This window comes from Equus caballus, chromosome 12 (genome assembly GCF_041296265.1).
Source record: "Equus caballus isolate H_3958 breed thoroughbred chromosome 12, TB-T2T, whole genome shotgun sequence".
Lineage (NCBI taxonomy): Eukaryota > Metazoa > Chordata > Mammalia > Perissodactyla > Equidae > Equus > Equus caballus.
This window is the reverse complement of record NC_091695.1, coordinates 49,856,435-49,872,807: the sequence shown is the minus strand read 5'-3', so window position 1 is coordinate 49,872,807 and position 16,373 is coordinate 49,856,435. Positions and strand designations below refer to the sequence as shown.

Below are 16,373 nucleotides of genomic sequence, written 5' to 3'. Positions count from 1 at the left end.
GAGGGGTCTGGGGTGGCGAAAGTACAGTCAGCCAGCCTAGGGTCCCGAGCCCGGTGAGGGAGCAGACGGGGGCTCAGTGTGAGTGGGGAGGGAGAGTGGCAGTCCCCAGCACTGATGGAGTCAAGGCTCGCTGGGGCCAGGGAGAGAGGGTCCCAGAGGCGCCTTCCCCTTGACCCCCACCGGCAGCCCACTCCTCCAGGAAGCCCCACTCCACCTGGTGGCTCAGGCTGGTGGCTCTGCCAGTCTCCAGCAGAGCAGGCCACGGGTCTGGTCAAGAAGCAGTGACCGCCACAGCCTGGGGATCGGCCTTCAGAGCCCCTCCTAAGACGGCTCCCTGCCCAGTTCCACTGCCCAAGGCCCCCAGCCCCACCTCTGGCCACCCCAGCTCTCTGGACCCAGCAATACCTACAAATATTTTTTGTTTTCATAAACGTCGTGCAGCTTTAGGACGTGAGGGTGCTCGATGAGCTTCAGGATGGCAATCTCCCGCTCTACCTGCTCGGGAAGAAGAAAGCACGTCACGGTGGGGGCAGGGGCTCATTCCCTCACAACCCCCACCTCCACCCACTGCCCGTCCCTGCGCTCTGAGGCTCGACGTCTGACGCCGCGTACGGGGCCAGGCTATGGGCAGACACGGACACCGCTGCCCGCCTGCCCTCAGGAGCCTCCCACTGGTGGGAGACTGAGGGGTCTGAGTGGACTGAGCCCCTCGGGATGCCTCAGTGGGCTCAGGGGGCAGCACCGGGCTTTGGAGCGGGGCCAGTCTAGGGTAGGCTTTCCACCCGTGTGGGCCAGCCGTCCATGTCACATTGCACAGGGCCCCACCCCTCCCCCGGCCGCACCTGGTCCCTGCAGGCCGTGGTGGGGTGGGCCCAGTTACAGCCCCAGACCCCCTTCCACTGAGCACCTGTCCCTCCCCTCAGAGACCTCATGGGCAGCACACTGAACCCATGAGTCCCAGTGCCCCAGCCAGAGCCCAGGCCCCAGCCAGGCGCTGTCCAAGGCAGGGTCGCAACCTGCCTGCCCCCTGCTTGCACTGCCCCCACCCATCCAAGGGACCCCCGCCTCCTCTTAAAACCGTCCCATCTCAGGTCCCTGGGGTTTCCCAGTTGGGCCCAAGTCCCTCCCTGCCCCCAGCAGCCAGAGGGGTCCTCATTGTGTCCCTGGCTCTCACCCTGGCCCCCTGCACATCTCCCCCGCCTGGGCAGAGCCCTTATCACGGCCCCACGAGCCAGGAGGCCGCTGCCCTACAGCCCTGAGCAGACGAGTGAATTAACCATGTGGAGGGTCCAAGAGGCGCAGCCCATGGGCGGGGGCTCAGGGGCGCAGCCATTGGTGATGGGGCAGACCCCGCTTGGCCACCCACCTGGGAGGTCTCAGCCACCCACACCCACGTGTGAGCAGGCAGATGGACACCCCGAGGCCTGCGCAGCCCCTCCCCACTGAGTGTCTGGGCAGACCCCAGGAGCCCTCCACCCACATGGAGTCTGCTCCAGCCCCAAGGGGGCCAGACTCCCCCATGAGGCTGCGGGGGGCTCCCAGGACTGGGGGGGCAGTGGGAAGGAGGGAGCCTATCACGTCCTCTTTCTTCCTCAGGGCAGGGGTCTTGTCCTGATTCTAACTGGAAACTGATGCCCAGCCTGCTGTCCCAGCAGGTCAGAACAGCACCTGGCCGTGCCCCAGGCCCCTGGCTGAAGCAGGGAGAAAGGGTGGGTAGGGCTGGAGGGGAGGGGCCCATGTGCTGGGTGGTGATAGACTGACCAGACTGATGGAGGCCAGGAGAGGGAGCCAGCTCTGCTGCCAGCAGGAGAGGGTGTGCAGGGGTGAGGGACGCAAGGAGCAGGCCAGGGCAGGACCCATCTGGGCTGGCTTTGCTGCAGCCCAGCTCTCGGCCCCACCCACGGGGCACCCACCGCAGGGCTACCCCAGGCTGGTCTCAAGGCCCCGCCTGCCCCCCCAGACCCCGGCTTGTGGTTCACCTTCATCAGCACAGACTCGCTGAGCTTCTCCCGGTTGACGATTTTGATGGCCACCTTCTGGCACGTGACACAGTGAACCCCCAGCTTCACGAGGCCTGCGGCGGGGAGAAGCCCATCAGACCCCATCTGGGGCCTCGTGCAGGGCCTGGAGGACTCTCAGCCATGGGCCCCCAACCTCGAAGAGCTTTCCTGGGGGTGGCCGCGGCCTACTCTCCAAGGCCCTGGCTGAGGGTCCCGTCCCCTCCGCCCGCCCGCCCCTGTGTCCTACCCAGCCCCTCACTCAGGGTCTGGATCTGACTCCCCCACCCCCCTGCCAGCGTGCCTGGAGCCTGCCAGACTCCGGCCACTTCTGCTCCATGCTCCTTGGTCACTGCCCAGAACGGCTCCGTGTGGAGCGTCCCTCTGTCCCAAGCCACATGCCTCCTCCCACATACCGGCCCTGAGGCCTCCTTGAGCCCTGGGTCTCAGGCGGACCCTTGCTCCGAGTCCCTCCCCCAGGCCTTCAGCCACCCCCAGCAGGAGGGCCAGGGTGCCCTTGGGTCCAGGGCCACTCCCACCCAGCCCCATGAGGCCCCACACAGACCCCTACCCCCAGGACACCCAGCCTCTGCTACCCTGCGACCCCCACCCATCACCCTCCTTTCAGTCTGCGGACCCTGGACAGAAGCGCCCGACACCTGCACCCAGCTCGGCACTCCCCCCAGGCTGCAGGGACTGCCTGCCTCCCCTGACCCCCACGGGGCAGAAGCTCTGCTGACTCAACTCTGCTTGCCCCACACTTCCAGTCCCCACAGTTCTGGGGCTTGTCACGTGGGCATGGCTGGGCGCCTGCCTCCCCTTCCCTCCCTGGCTGGGAAGCGCCACCGGGGCCACCAGTAGCCCCTCTCCCACTGTGACCTGGCCTGCTGCCCTCTGGCTAGACTGCTTTGTGAACTCGGCCCAGGAGACCTGTGCTCTCCTTCCAGAGCCCCCATCCCAGCGCCCCCAAGGCGCCTTGAATCCCTGATGGGCCTGGGGAGGTCACAATGGTCGGGGCTGCCTCCAGCCTTTGGGGCCTAGGGGGCTGCCACGTGGAGGGTGAGTTGACCAGGGCACCGCAGCCCGACCTCGACCTCTGCTCCGTTGCGAGGGGCGCCCCTTCCGTGAACCCTGAGGGGCGCCCACACACTGCTTCGTCCCATCTCCACCAGGCACCGTGTCCAACTCAGAGCTGGCCGCTGGCACCTGGCCCCGGACTGCTGCCACGTCAGCCTTCACGTGGTGACCGCCTCCTGGGGGTATTCCTGACTTGCAGGAGCCCTTTGACTTTCACGGGAAACGAATCCTTTGTCACATCCATAGAAGACAAGTCCCCTCGCCACTCCCTCACACCTCCTCTCATTCCTAGCACACTAGGTTCTCCCCTGGGGTCGGAGGCCTCCTGGGCCCCTCATGCCCCATCTCGCCCAGCGGCCTGCACAGACTGCCCCGCAGCCAGAGCCTCTGCCATGGGCAGTGAGAAGATGACACTGTGCTCCCTGAGGCAGGAGCAGCTGCAGGCCAGGCTGGGGACAGAGGGCAGGTGGGGCACACAGACCTTGTGGGAGCCTATGCCCAGGGCCTGAGGCTCCCACGCTCTGGGAAGCCCATATGGTGGCGCTGTGCCTGCTGAGCCGGGGCTCCTGCCCTGGGAAGGGCTGCGGGCTCCGGGGCCTCTCACGGCTGCCTTTGATCTGGCGCTCGAACCCTGCGATTCCAGGTGGAAAGGAGCAGAGAGCACAGCATGAGGAACGGGAGGCAGGTGTGATCCAGAGCCTCCGAGCCGGGGCCCAGGGACCCCACGGCCTCCTAGACAGAGTCCAGCCATGGGCAGGACTTGGCCCTGGTTAGAAGCAACACCTCTGTCCTGTCCAGCAAGACCCCAAACAAGGTTCACAGGCCTTGAGGAACGGAGGACACAATGGTGACAGGTGGCAAAGACCACTACTACGAGGGGTACAAGCACCTACAAGTTCTCAAACGCCTGTGACAGATGCCAACATGGTGTCCAGACAGCAGGCAACGGTCCCAGGAAGAGACATCAATGGCCAGAAACACCCACACATGAGCCGGAGAGACCCTACAGGGCAAAGGACGCACTGCCCCAGGACACACCATTGGGGCCGAGCCCTGGGATGGCATTCCTGAGCGCAGGAGGGCCTGCGGCCAGCGGTGCACAGCTGCTCATGTAGCAAAACTGGGGAGTGACCTGGAGACCGCAGGCAGGAGGCAGGAAGGGTGTGTGCCTCAGCCACCAGGGTCCTGAGCAGACCTCCAGAGACCACACCACTAAAGCGCACTGACCAGGACCACACGGCCGCCAGCTGCGGCAGGAATGCACTGTGTGCACATGTCCTGTGCACAAGTCCCGGGGAGGCTGGGGTCATGGATGTGGGGGATCGTGGCCCTGCTTCCGGGGAAGGGAGAAGAGTGGCCTCCAATCAACAGGAGCCTGGCAGCAGCATGGCCAGCTCTCCAGAAGCAGAAAGTTAAATGGATGACACAGCCACTGTGGCCACTGCTGTGAAGAGGACAGCAGTCTGCCAAGCGCTGTGTGCCGTGGGGCCGTCCCCACCCCATCTTATAGTCGAGGAAACAGCAGGTCCCTCACCCACTGGTGCACAGCCACTCAGAAAGGCCAGGAGGACAGTGGGCCCAGTGGACGAGGTCAGGGCACAGGTCTGCTGTCCCCACAGAGCTGCTTGCGGGCCTGTGGGCTGGGGCCTGTGGTGGCCAGGACGCACGGCTGGGGTGCAGGAGGGCTGCCCTGGGCACACCCAGGAACTCTGGTGGCTCCCTCCCTGCCTTCATCTTCCTCCATTTGCCGCCTCTCTGCCCAGAAAATCCTCTACTCTGCAGACTCCTACACACCCCTCAAATCATGGCGTGGAGGTGCCCCTCCTTGGGCAGTGGCTCAGCCCTGGGTTTGAAGGTCTCCCACAGCTCCAGGGTCCTCAGAGCAGGATGTTTGGGTCCCCAGAAGTCCTGCCACCTCCCTGGAGGCAGGGAGTGGAGAGTGTGCCCTCAGGAGCCCTTCTGAGTAGGCTGCAGCCTCCGATGGATGCAGTTTCCGTGGGAAGCCCACGATCGCCCTAGTTATCCAGCTCTCCAACTGCTCAGGCTCATTTTCCAATTGCAACTTTATCTCTACTTACTGTCTTTACAGCAAGGGCAGGCGCATGTCGAGACAGGGTAAGTATACGGTGTCACAGATAACTGTGGGAGCAGCGGTGTGGGAGCGCAGGCAGCTGGGCCCGAGGGTGCCAGGCCTCCGCGCAAGGAGGGGCTGTGGCATGGTGGAGACACAGGGCCATGGAGGGAAGGTATGGTTTAAAGGCCAGGGACCCTGGGCCCCACAGGGCTGCCCCACCTGCGGGCTCCCCACTGCGCCCAGGCTCAGGCACAAACGTGGTGTGCAGTAATACGGGCGCCACCCCCAGGGCCAGGACAGTCACAGGGACGACAGGTATCTGAGAGCAGCCTCTGCACTGGCCCCAAGCGCCGAAGAGTGTGGGGCCCTCCTGACCTGGGCTGGGGCTGGGGCTGCAGAACGGCCTCGTGAGCCCCAACCCGTCCCCTGCGCAGCTACTGGAGCCGTAAGGCCCAGAGGTGGCTGCAGAGCTGGTGGGCAGGGTGCTCTCTGGGCTCCGCTCAGCAGCTCTCGGCAGGCGTGCCCAGCCCTCCTGCCCCTGCCAGCCTCCAGCAGGCAGTCTGGAAGGAGGAAGGAGGCCAGCCCGGTGTGTGCTGGGCCCTGGTGGCTTAAGGGGCCCATAGGGCCAGGGCCAGGAGGACAAGGGTGGCCCTGAGCAGATGCCTTGCCTCCCCAGTTGGCTGTGACTTCCTTTTTCTTCTTGGTCATGGTCCTTCGGAAAAGACCCTGCCAGAGGATTCTGAGCCCTGGGAGCCCCCAGCGTGGGCCCGGACTCCACTGGCCAGAGACTGTCACTGGGGCTGGACCCACTGCCCTCTGGTCTGGGAGGGAGGGGGACACTCTGCGTCCCGGGATCCAGCCCTGCAGCCCAGTGGGTCAGTCAAGGTCAGAAGGCAGCAAGTGGGGGCGGTGGGGCAGCCTAGAGACACCCTTCTCCCCACAGGCACAATGGGGTTTTCAATGAGGCTGGAGCACCAGTGCGTCCTGTGCATTCCAGCCTCAAGTGCTATTTCCAGCCCAGAGCAAGGAGCCTCCAGCGGTGCTCCAGGCCCACCTCATGTGGGGAAGGCCCTGGTCTGACACGGCCCCAGGCCTGCCTCCCAACCTCTCAGGTGGCCCAGCCACAGCCTGCTGACTGCAAGCCCAACCCTTGGGGGTCCTGGGTGCTCCCTCCACCATCTGCCATGAGCCTGCAGACCCCATGGACAGACAGCTCAGCACTGCGGGTGGCTCGTCCACTCTGTTCTCTTTGTGAGGCCGAGAGCTCCCCCTGAAGTCCTTGATCACCCACTTCCCTCCCTCCAGGCACTGGAGCCCCATCAAGCCCACTTCCCTCCTACCAGGCATGTTTGGGAACACCAGATGTGAAGGTCCTGCCCCTCCCTGGAGCCCCTTCCCTCTCTGCCTGTGGCCATAGCGTCTTGAGCCCCCCCAGCTGGCCCCAAGGCATACCACACCTGGCCCATGCCACCTCTCGGGGTGCCCAGCAGCATCCTGCACACCTGGCCTTTTCTGGCCGCCCCATGTGTGGCTGCTGCAGGGGGCTGGGACCAGATGGGGGTCCTACTCCTCTTGGTGATTCTTGAGTGGGTTTCCATCTCTGATACCCTCTATGCCCCACCCACACAATGTCCACATCTTCTGAGACCTGGATGGTGGGAGGCACTGTGGCTTATCCGTCGGCTCCTGCTTTGCTGCACCGGGACCACCCTCCCCAAAGGGATGGCATCTCGCAGAGTGTGCAGGTCCCGTACTTGGTGCCCCTGAATTGACCCTCACATTTGCTCCCCACCCCAGCCCCGGCCAGGCCCTCACCAATGGCCCAGTGGCTTCTCATCACCACAGACCCTTCCCAGCGCATCCCAGCCACCCTGTACCGGGTCCAGGAGGTCTTGAGGCCTAGAGGTCAAGCTAAGGAGGCTGGCTGCGCCGTGAGAGCTCTGCCCACTGTGGGGCCTGGCCTGCGGCCCCTTGCCCAGCCGGCCACTCCACTTAGGCAGACAGCCTCCGCATCACCTCCCTGAGGCTGACGTGTCCCGTCCACTGGGGAAGAAGACTGAGCGGAATAGTGGCCCCGAGCCTTCCCCTGGTGGGGTCCTCTCGGTTTCCACCCCAGCAGCTCTAGCCCCTGTTCACTGGCCACACCTCTGCATGTCTACTACCTGCCAGGCCTCAGTCCAGGCCTGGAAGGTCCCTGCATGGAACCCAGAGATGGGACAGGCACATATGTGCCAGAGCACACACACCACACACGGGTCCCGTGGTGGGACGGCCCTGCCTGCGCCCACCGCGACACAAATCCTGCAGCCTCTGCATGGGCCTGGGACACCACCCTCCCCTTCCCCCCACACCCTGCCCCCACCGCTGGCCCTGGCAGAGTCCCGGGAAGTGCACAGATGGCAAAGCAAGGGGAGAAAGGATCTTCTGTTGTTTCTCATTCAAATTACCAAATCCTAGATCGTGCCTCAGTCTGAGAGCACCCATCCCCAGAGGGAGAAAGAGGTGCCCCTCGGCGTCTGGGGCCCCCAGGAAGGTGCTCAAGACCTAGGCCCCCGTTTCTGACTCAGTTACTCTTGGCAGGTCTGCCCTTTTGGCCCGGCCTGGCCGCTCCCCAGATGGGGTGCTACTGCCCACCCGGCCCTGCCCCCTCCCCACCCCTCCTCCCACACTCCCCAGCCACAAGCCACTCTCCAGAGCCCTGGTGTTTCTGCCCAAAAGGCCCTTCTCGCCTGTGCACCCCACTCAGTGGCAGCTTCGCGGGTCCAGTGCTCCGTCGTCACCTCAGGGCCACCTTGGGGACCCCTCCTCCAGCTTCTGCCACCTCTCCCCTCCCCCAAAAGAGGGCGAGAGTTCAGAGAAAGGACAGGAGTCAGCAGTCTATCTGCAAGGCCCAACCAGGACGTGGGGCAGGAAGACCTGGCAAAGGAGTGTATTACGAGGCTCCAGAAGGAGGGTGAGGAGTGGGGAGTCCCCAAGACTCTGCAGAGCCACTCTGGGGAAGGGTACCTGGGGAGGGGCCATTCTGGGGAGGGCACATTCTGGGGAAGGGGCACCCTGGGGAGGGGGCACTTTGGGGAGGGAGCACCCTGGGCAAGGGTACCCTGAGGAGGGGCACTCTGGGGAGGGGCAGTCTGGGGAAGGGGCACTCTGGGGAGGGGGCACTCTTGGGAGGGGCACCCTAGGGAGGGGGCGCCCTGGGCACGGGGCAGTCTAGGGAGGGAGCGGAAGGCTTTCTGTAAACCAGGACCCTTGCTGCCTGCAGCTCCTGACCACAGGTGACAAAGGGCAGCTGCTGTCCGTGGTGCTGACAGGGCCAGGGGCCCAGGGCCGCTGGGCCTGGCCTGATACCCTAGGCCTTCAGAAGACAGAAAATGGACCGTGAGGGGGAATGAATGGGGACATGCTGCTCACGTGAAACCGGCTGCATGTGCTCACCCTGCCTCCTTGCTGTGCAACACACTGGGGACCTGGGCTGCATGTCTGCCGGTCCTCCGGCAGGGTGACCCAAGAGCAACATCCCCTGTGGGGTCCAGGAAGGAGACTCACGGGGCAGGATGTGTCAGAGCCCAGTTCTGCCCAGCTGCCAGCCCCACCCCTACCTCCCCAGGCTTCTGCTGAGCCAGGAGGAGGAGCAGGGCAGCGCCCGCCAGGCCCCCCCGGGAGTCCCTCGCAGCTCCTCAGGAGAGGCCAGCATTCGGCCACTAATGCTCACAGGACCATGCTGAGGGTCACTAATGCCTGAGACCCTCCTTCCCATAACCGCTGTGCCTCTGGGGCCACGTGGCCAGCTCCCCAGGGCCATGGACACAGCTAATGGTGGCCCATTTTGATGCCTCACTGTGGGGGCTGGACTCGTGGGGCGTGAGTGGGGAGCAGGTCCTGTAGCCAGGTGAGCAAATCCGCCCGTCTTCCTGGAGCAGCCCCTCCCAACTGGGCTCTCCCTGGAGGAGCGTGGGGCAGTGGCACCACACCAGCTCTTGGAAAAGTGAATCAGCAAAGCTGGCCGCCCTGAGCCAGCCCTGCCTCCCCCACCCCGGCTGCCCACAGTGGGCGGGCAGGGTGAGGCACAGCCTGCTGCGGTTGCGGTAACTGAGAAGGCGCCCAGGATTGCAGGCAGGAAGGGGCCGAGTCCCCTGGCCCCACAGGGAACGCATTTTCTGGCATCAGCACACAACGGCCTTCTGCTGAGAGCAGGCTGCCCTGACCATCACCGGGGTGGAGCTTCACCAGGCTCTGCTCCCAAGGGCCAGGGCAGTGGCCTCTCTGGGGGAGGCTCCCGCCATCGCTCCTGGCAACCTCACGGTGCTGCCCTGGCCACTGTACCCACATGTACCACAACCCCACGCCCAGCCCAGGAACCTCCAGCTTGCCCTCAGGAGAGCTTATACACACCCTCCTGATGGCAGGAGAGGGCGGGGGTTCTGGAGGCAGAACTGAAGGGGGAGGGGTGGGGCACAGCAGCTTCCACAGACCAAAAGCTCAACACAGCCAGATACACCCGGGGACGGGCAGCCAGAGGCAGAGGGGCCACAGGACCAGCTGGCCCGAGTGGACTCCTCAGAGAAGCTGAGCCCTGGACAAGGGCAGATTTAGGAGGCTGAGAGGCCCCTCCCCTGCTCCCAGGGAACCCCTGGGCTGGAGCGGCGAGCAAGGAGGCACGGCCTGCTCACTTGCTCAGGACAGGCATTTGCAGGGTTCCAAGCTGCACCTGGCCCTGCAGCCTCTGGCCTCCCAGGCCTGGCTCTTCCTGCCACTTGGTCACCCTGCTGCTCCAGACTGCCATCAAACACTGCAGGTGGCTGCCTCCAAGAGGACGCCTGAGCCCACCTCCTGGAAGCCACCTCCTGGCAGAAAGGATGGATTTGTCCTTCCGAGAGGAGATGATAACAGCACAGCTCCTTCTGGGGTCCCGTTTTAGTGGGCTCACTGCTCTGAGGAGCCCAGCTCCCTTGTCTTGAGGCAGCGCCCTGTGACTTACACCCACATGGCCAGGAACTGGCCTCCAGCCAACAGCCGTGAGCCAGTCTCCAGGAAGCTGTATCCTTCTCCTTTAACACAGGGAAGTTTCTGCCACTGGTGTCACCCTGTCCCATCTCCTGCCCTTCACCTGACACACAGCCCCTCCACTGTCTGCCTGGCTGGGTGGGGGATCCTCAGGGTGGGCTGGAGGTCACACCTCTAGAGCAACAGTTGGGACATCCTCATGCCCACTTGGCTCTCCTCCTATCATGCCCACACTCACCCAGAGCTGGGGGTACCCCTACGGAGGCTGTGGGGAGGGGCCTTGGGTGCCCCAATTAAGACTTCTGGGAAGAGCACCACCTTCCCTCGCCCTCAGGATCAGCTGTGCTCCAGGTCACGGCCTCCGGCTGACCACTGACGGCTCCCAGATCAGCCTGTGCTCCAGGGCACTGCCTCCGGCTGACCACTGATGGCTCCCAGATCAGCTCATACACCAGGTCACGGCCTCCGGCTGACCACTGAGGGCTCCCAGATCAGCTCGTACACCAGGTCACGGCCTCTGGCTGACCACTGAGGGCTCTCAGATCAGCCTGTGCTCCAGGGCACTGCCTCCGGCTGACCACTGAGGGCTTCCAGATCAGCTCATGCACCAGGGCACTGCCTCCAGCTGACCACTGAGGGCTTCCAGATCAGCTCGTACACCAGGGCACTGCCTCCGGCTGACCACTGAGGACTCCCAGCAACCAGCTGAGCTGCTCCTGAGCCTGTGAGCACAAAGCTGTAGTGCAAAACTGGGGATGCCATGGGTTCCACCTGGAGCCCCAAAACAGTGATAGAACGTAGGGGTTGAGTGGTGGCCCCAAGAAGTTGTGTCCAGGTCCTAATACCTGGAACCCACAAATGTGACCGTATTTAGAAAAAGGACCTTTGCAGTGGTGATTAAGTTACAGGTCTCAACACAAGATCTCCTTGCACTTAGAGTGGACCCTAAATCCAATGATAAGCGTTCTCTTAAGACAAAGCAGACAGAGATTAGACACAGACATGGGGGGACGTCACACGAATGTGAAGGCAGCTTCAAGGCGATACATCTACAAGATGGCCAGTGGACCACCACAAGCTGGGGACGGGCCTGGGACAGATTCTCCCTCAGAGACCTTGGGAGGAACCAACCCCCAGACTTCCAGCCTTAGAAGTGAGAAAATGGGGTTCTGCTGTTTCAGTGGCAGGCGGGCGGTGGTTTGCTGGGGCAGACACAGAGAACTGGTGCTAGGCATCCTCAGCTCACACGAGGTTTGCCTGTAGTTTCCTCTCATCACAGCCCTCCTACTATGTTTCAAAAGGGTGTTTGGCTCATTCCACGAGGACTTTATCTTCAACTCATTCACTGTAATGTGAGCTTCTCCCATCCCCACACTCAGCAAGTGTATCTTTGCTCGGAGAGCAGGCTGCTCCTAACAGCACTTGGCACACAGGGTCTCTCAACCCAGCATTGGCCTGGAAACATCCGGGATAGGATTTGGGGGAGGGGTGCTGGGTTCTGCTGCCTCTGTGAGAGCCCACAGCAGTGGCTCAGCTGGTCTCACCATTGCCCTGCCCACACCAAGCGCGGCTCTGGGGGGAGGGGCCCAGGAGGCTACAGACCAGTCACTGGAAGCCGTGGCTGAGGCCCTGGGGCAGGGTGGGCTCTGGGCAGTGGTCAGGCCCAGATGTAGCCACCTGTTCCAGCAGTGCCACTGTCTGGTCAGAACTACGGTTCCCAGGATCTTCCACTTAAACCCAGATCCTCACAGCAGCCCAGCTCCCTTTCTCAGAAGGGGAAACCGAGGCTGGGTGAGGCCTGTGTGACCCGAAGGCCCATTCTCCTGCCACTGCCCATGGGTTCAGGGTGAAGTCTTCCCAGCCCAGCCCCGGGGGCAGGGTTTCCCTGACAGGTGTGGGCACAGCTCCACTCCCAACATCCCCCTGCACAGGCTTGGGGAGTCGAGGGGGTGCTGGCCCAAAAGGTGGGGCGAAACAGAGAGGCTGGAGGGAAATTCGGTCAGTTCCTGGGCTGCCACAGGGGCGGGAAGCTCCCTTTCAGGACCCTGGACAGCGGCCGGCACAGCCCTGCAGGACCCAGGGACAGCAGGTAACTTGCTCCGGGACACACAGCTGGTGCTACACCTTAGCAAGGGTGCCCGTGGAAGCTGGTGGTCAGCGCTCCCAGGGAGCCTCCTCCGGCCACACTCTTGCCCTTCCCGGGTGTGGCCTCGAGGCCTGTCCACACCACGACCTGCGGTGAGCTGTAAACCCGGGACTCCACAGGTGCGCACATCCCTCTCTGCATGGCCCCTCGCTTGTCACACCAGCAGCGATGTCCAGAATTGCTTCCCGGGTTCCGGTACTGGACACTGAGCACACTCAGGGCCACCCTCGCCCACCACAAGGCCCCACATTCCTGGCTGCGAGTTCGGCCTCAGGCCCAAGGAACGGCCCTCGGCAGTGGGAAGAACACCTCCCTCCAATCGTTGGATGGAGAGGTGCTGCAGGAGGCCCCACCCCTGCTGGGAGAGCGCCCCATGCCCGGCATGCTGCAGGCCAGGAGGGAGCGTCCCAGAGAGGGCAGACCCGCCAGGGCTCCCTGTGCACAAACAGGCTCCAAAAAACTGGTGGTAGTAGGGTGGGCCGGAAATGGAGCCTGGTGTGTGGGAGGAGTAGGTGGGGCCCAGGTGGCACCAGCCGGAGAGGTATTGTCGCCGGCTCACGAGTCTCAGAGGCCCGTGCTCAGGGAGGCCTCGAGGTGCCTCCAGCCTCCAGCCTCCAGCGGGATGACCATCACTGTCCGCCTGCACCACCCGCAGTCCGCAGCTGGAAGAGCCCCCAGGGTCCTGGCAGCGCCTCTGCCCTGCACCCCTCTCAAAGCTGTGGTTGGGGGGAATCCCTGGTCTTTTGGCCCAGGCCCACCTCAAAGGCCTGTGTTTCAGGGACCGTGAAGGGAGAGGCCAGCACCTGTGGGAGGTGGGAGTGTGGACTGCACTAAGGCTGCCCCCACCACGATATAACAGTGGCCTGGCGCCCAGCTGCCAGCACCCTCTCCGTCCCACCTGACATTGGGTCCCACCTGACTGTGCTTCCCGGGGCGAGCCCCGTGGTGAGGCTGGGAAAGTCCCGGGACTTCGGTGGCACCTGCACGACCCTGAGGCTCTGAGACCACATGAAGGATGGCCACAGACCCACCCGCCTCCCGCAACCAACAGCCACCCTGTACCTAGATGGGAGACTGGGCCTAGGACGACGGTGCAGGGGCTGCCCCCACCCAGGCCATGCCTTCAGCCTGTCCCCTCCTCTCCCAGGCCTGGTCCAGGGCCACCCGCTCACATCCGGCTTCCAACTCTGCTCCTCGCAGGCAGAGGGCAGGAGGAGCCCTGGGCTGGCGGGTTTGGTCCTTGGGTCCAGGGAGCACACCCCACTGGCCTGGGCTCCTCAGGTCGCATCCCAGGGGCCGCCCCCAGGCCCGGCGGGCCGCTTCAAACACGCGGCAGACTCCACCCCTCGTCCCTCGGGCTTGCTCTGCAGAAGCACGCTGTGGAGAGAGCCGCCCCTCCCCATCCTGGGACGCTGAGCTCGGAGCCCTCGGCAGGAGGGGGCTCTTTGAAGTTGCCACAGACATCAAAGAGCTGCGTTCCCGCAGCCCCCCGACTCGACCTCCTTTTCCGGCCCTGTGTGCCCTCTGCCCCAGCTGCGGGCTCCCTCAGTCTCTCCTCCGGGGGCTCCGAGCTCCCCGAACCCCTCCTCCTCTTCCATTTGGGTGGGACACACCCACCCTGGGCGTACCCACGTTTCCGGGCTCTGCGGAGGCCCTGCTGGCGGCAGCTCCAGGTGGCACCCCACACCCCACCGTCACGCGGCCCGGCCCCTGGTTCACGCCCACGCAGCTCCCCGGGCTGAGAAGGAGGCCCCATGGAGGGAGGCGGAGGGAGCGCCGGGGCGCCGGGCACCCCCAGCTCTGCTCACTCTCAATATAGATTCCACTGTCTCCTTCGCCCACCAGCGCCAGGCAGGCAGGAGGGGGGGCGGCGCGCGTCTCTGGGGAGACAACTGTTCACGCTCCGAAAAGGAACCTCTCAAATTAAATTAATTAAGCCCTGTAATATTTCATAGGTGCTGCAGCCGCTGGGTGCCTCTGCGCAGCCTCCCGCCCTCCCCACCGGCAGCACCCAAACAGGAGGAGGGAGCGCTGCCGCCGGCTGTGTGATGGATTGGAAACGCAGGGGCAGTCCTTGACCCAAAAGAAGGGAGTTGGGGGGCCCACTCCTCACCCATCCCCAGGCATCCCTTCCTGCCTCCGTGGCCATTCTAACTCCTTACATAACCCAGGCACTATTCTGGTACCTGAAGGCCCTTCCCAGATGCGGCCCAGGGTGAGCATCGACGGCTGCCGTCAGGGCCCAGGCTCTGAAGCCTGGCTCCCCATCCTCTCCTGTGGTGGGGGCCCGAGCCTCTCCAGTCTCAGGGTGTCCTAACACTGTCTCCTTCCTGGGTAAAGATTAAATGAGAAGCCCCCATCCACATCTGCAGTCCTCAGCACCCTACACTTGCTCCCCCCAGAGGTGCCCTGCGATTGTACCCACGAAGAGGCCTAGCTGGGGGCTTCTAACCCTCAGCACAGCCAGGAGGTCTCCAGGCTGCTCTACTGCCTGAAGGCAGGCTACAGGGGCCAGGAGCCCTTTCAGTTCCACGGCCACCCCAAAGCTGCCTCTCAGTTCTGCACCCAGTTGGAAGATGCTGATAGGAACCACTAGTTGGAGACCCGGGGTCAAGAAGTCATTGCCAGCACCCAGTCGGAGGGTCAAGGGAGGCATGGCAGCCTTCTTGCGGACAAGACCTCTTCGCACGTGAAACACTGGGGCCAGGGTCCCCAGGTCAAAGCTGAGAAGGGGCAAGATGCTGGGCATATGCTGGGCACCAAGGGGATGCCAAGCACCCAGGCCTCCAGGCTCAGTAACGGGCAGACCCTTCCCACTCCCCCGACCCCCCCCCGTGAGGCCTGCATGGGCTCTGGAAAGAGGTAGGAGTAGAAGCATCACCTCTGGCTGCGAGGGGCCCAGAGGCCTTGCCCAAGCAGCCACGAAGAGGCGCGTGTTCAGAAGGCATCTCCACTGGGGACGGTGATGAATCAGAGAGAGAGGCTGGAGGGAGGAGGACTGGTCCCAGGAGGGCTTTGCTGGCCCAGGTGATGGAGGAGGAGGCAGGGCAAGGTGGAGCTCTGGGGAAGGAAGGGGACGGGGGTCGGGGGGAGGACCCTGGGAGGAGGTCTTGGGTGGGGCCAGTACCTGGAGAGGCACCAGGGCCCTCGTGTTTGCCTACTATTGGCCACACCCTCCGGGTTACAAAAGAGGGAGCCTGGCAGGGGAACAGAGAGAACTCACAGCCTTCCAGGGACCTCTGGAAGGAAGGAGAGGCAGGTGACGGGGAAGAAGACAAGGGCCAGGCCTGCCAGTCTCCAGGGTACCCTAGAGAGGCTCCTGTGTTGGTGTCAGCCAGAGGGCACAAGGCAGGCCTGGGGGTGAGGCTGCAAACACAGATGGGGTGCTTACTGAGGGTGTAGATGCAGGACAGCCTGGGTCGGCATCCCCTGTCCCCAGGCCAAGACCGAGGGACAGCCAGAGACAAAACCCAGTACTACAGGGGCGAGGAGGCTGCACTAAGTACACTGTCCTTGTTCTGACTGGCCTAATGCCCAGGCCCTGCCCACGAGCACGCCTCCAGCAGACACACGACACTGAGCTCTGGGCAGGGGGCCCCCCCGGGGAGACCCGGACAAGAAAATGTTCCTACTTCTCACAGGGGATCCACACCACCACCCAGGCCTCCTAGTTAGTGAACAGCCAAGCACACATTACTGGAGGAAGTCCAGGAAAGGGAACAGAACTGGCCCAGCAGAAATAGGTATCTAACATTTATTTTACTGTGTGTTGCATTGATTTACTAGGATTTAATAAGTTGCTCCATCTGTGAAAAAAGAAATCTACAGAAAGGATGAGAAAACAAGAAAGAGCTCTAAGATGTTAAAAACAATAATAACTGGGGCCCAGCCCCGCGGCCCAGTGGTTAAAGTTCCACACACTCCATTTCGGCAGCCCAGGTTCGCAGGTTTGGATCCTGGGCACAGACCTACTCCATTGAGCAGCCACACTGTGGAGGTGTTCCACATACAAAAAATAGAGGCGGATTGGCACAGATGTTAGCTCCGGGCTAATCTTCCTCAGCAAAACATAATA

The 16,373-nt window shown here is 63.4% G+C and overlaps 1 protein-coding gene across 30 annotated transcripts in view; it reads right to left on the bottom strand.

Moving 5' to 3' along the window:
• BRSK2 (BR serine/threonine kinase 2) overlaps positions 1-16,373 on the bottom strand; it is a 69,405-nt gene that overhangs the window by 24,784 nt on the left and 28,248 nt on the right. For 23 of the 30 annotated variants that reach the window (XR_002812054.2, XR_002812053.2, XR_002812052.2 and 20 more), the window contains exons 2-3: positions 1,980-2,074; positions 410-495 (exon numbers count right to left, since the gene is read on the bottom strand). Coding sequence is in view for 20 of the 30 variants with exons in the window: in XM_023654814.2 (XP_023510582.1) it covers positions 410-495; positions 1,980-2,074 (181 nt within the window). In the remaining 10 variants the exon portion in view is untranslated. Of the gene's footprint in view, positions 1-405; positions 496-1,979; positions 2,075-16,373 lie in introns of those variants that run through there. The other 7 variants (XR_011424190.1, XR_011424189.1, XM_070230357.1 and 4 more) reach the window with 1 other exon arrangement.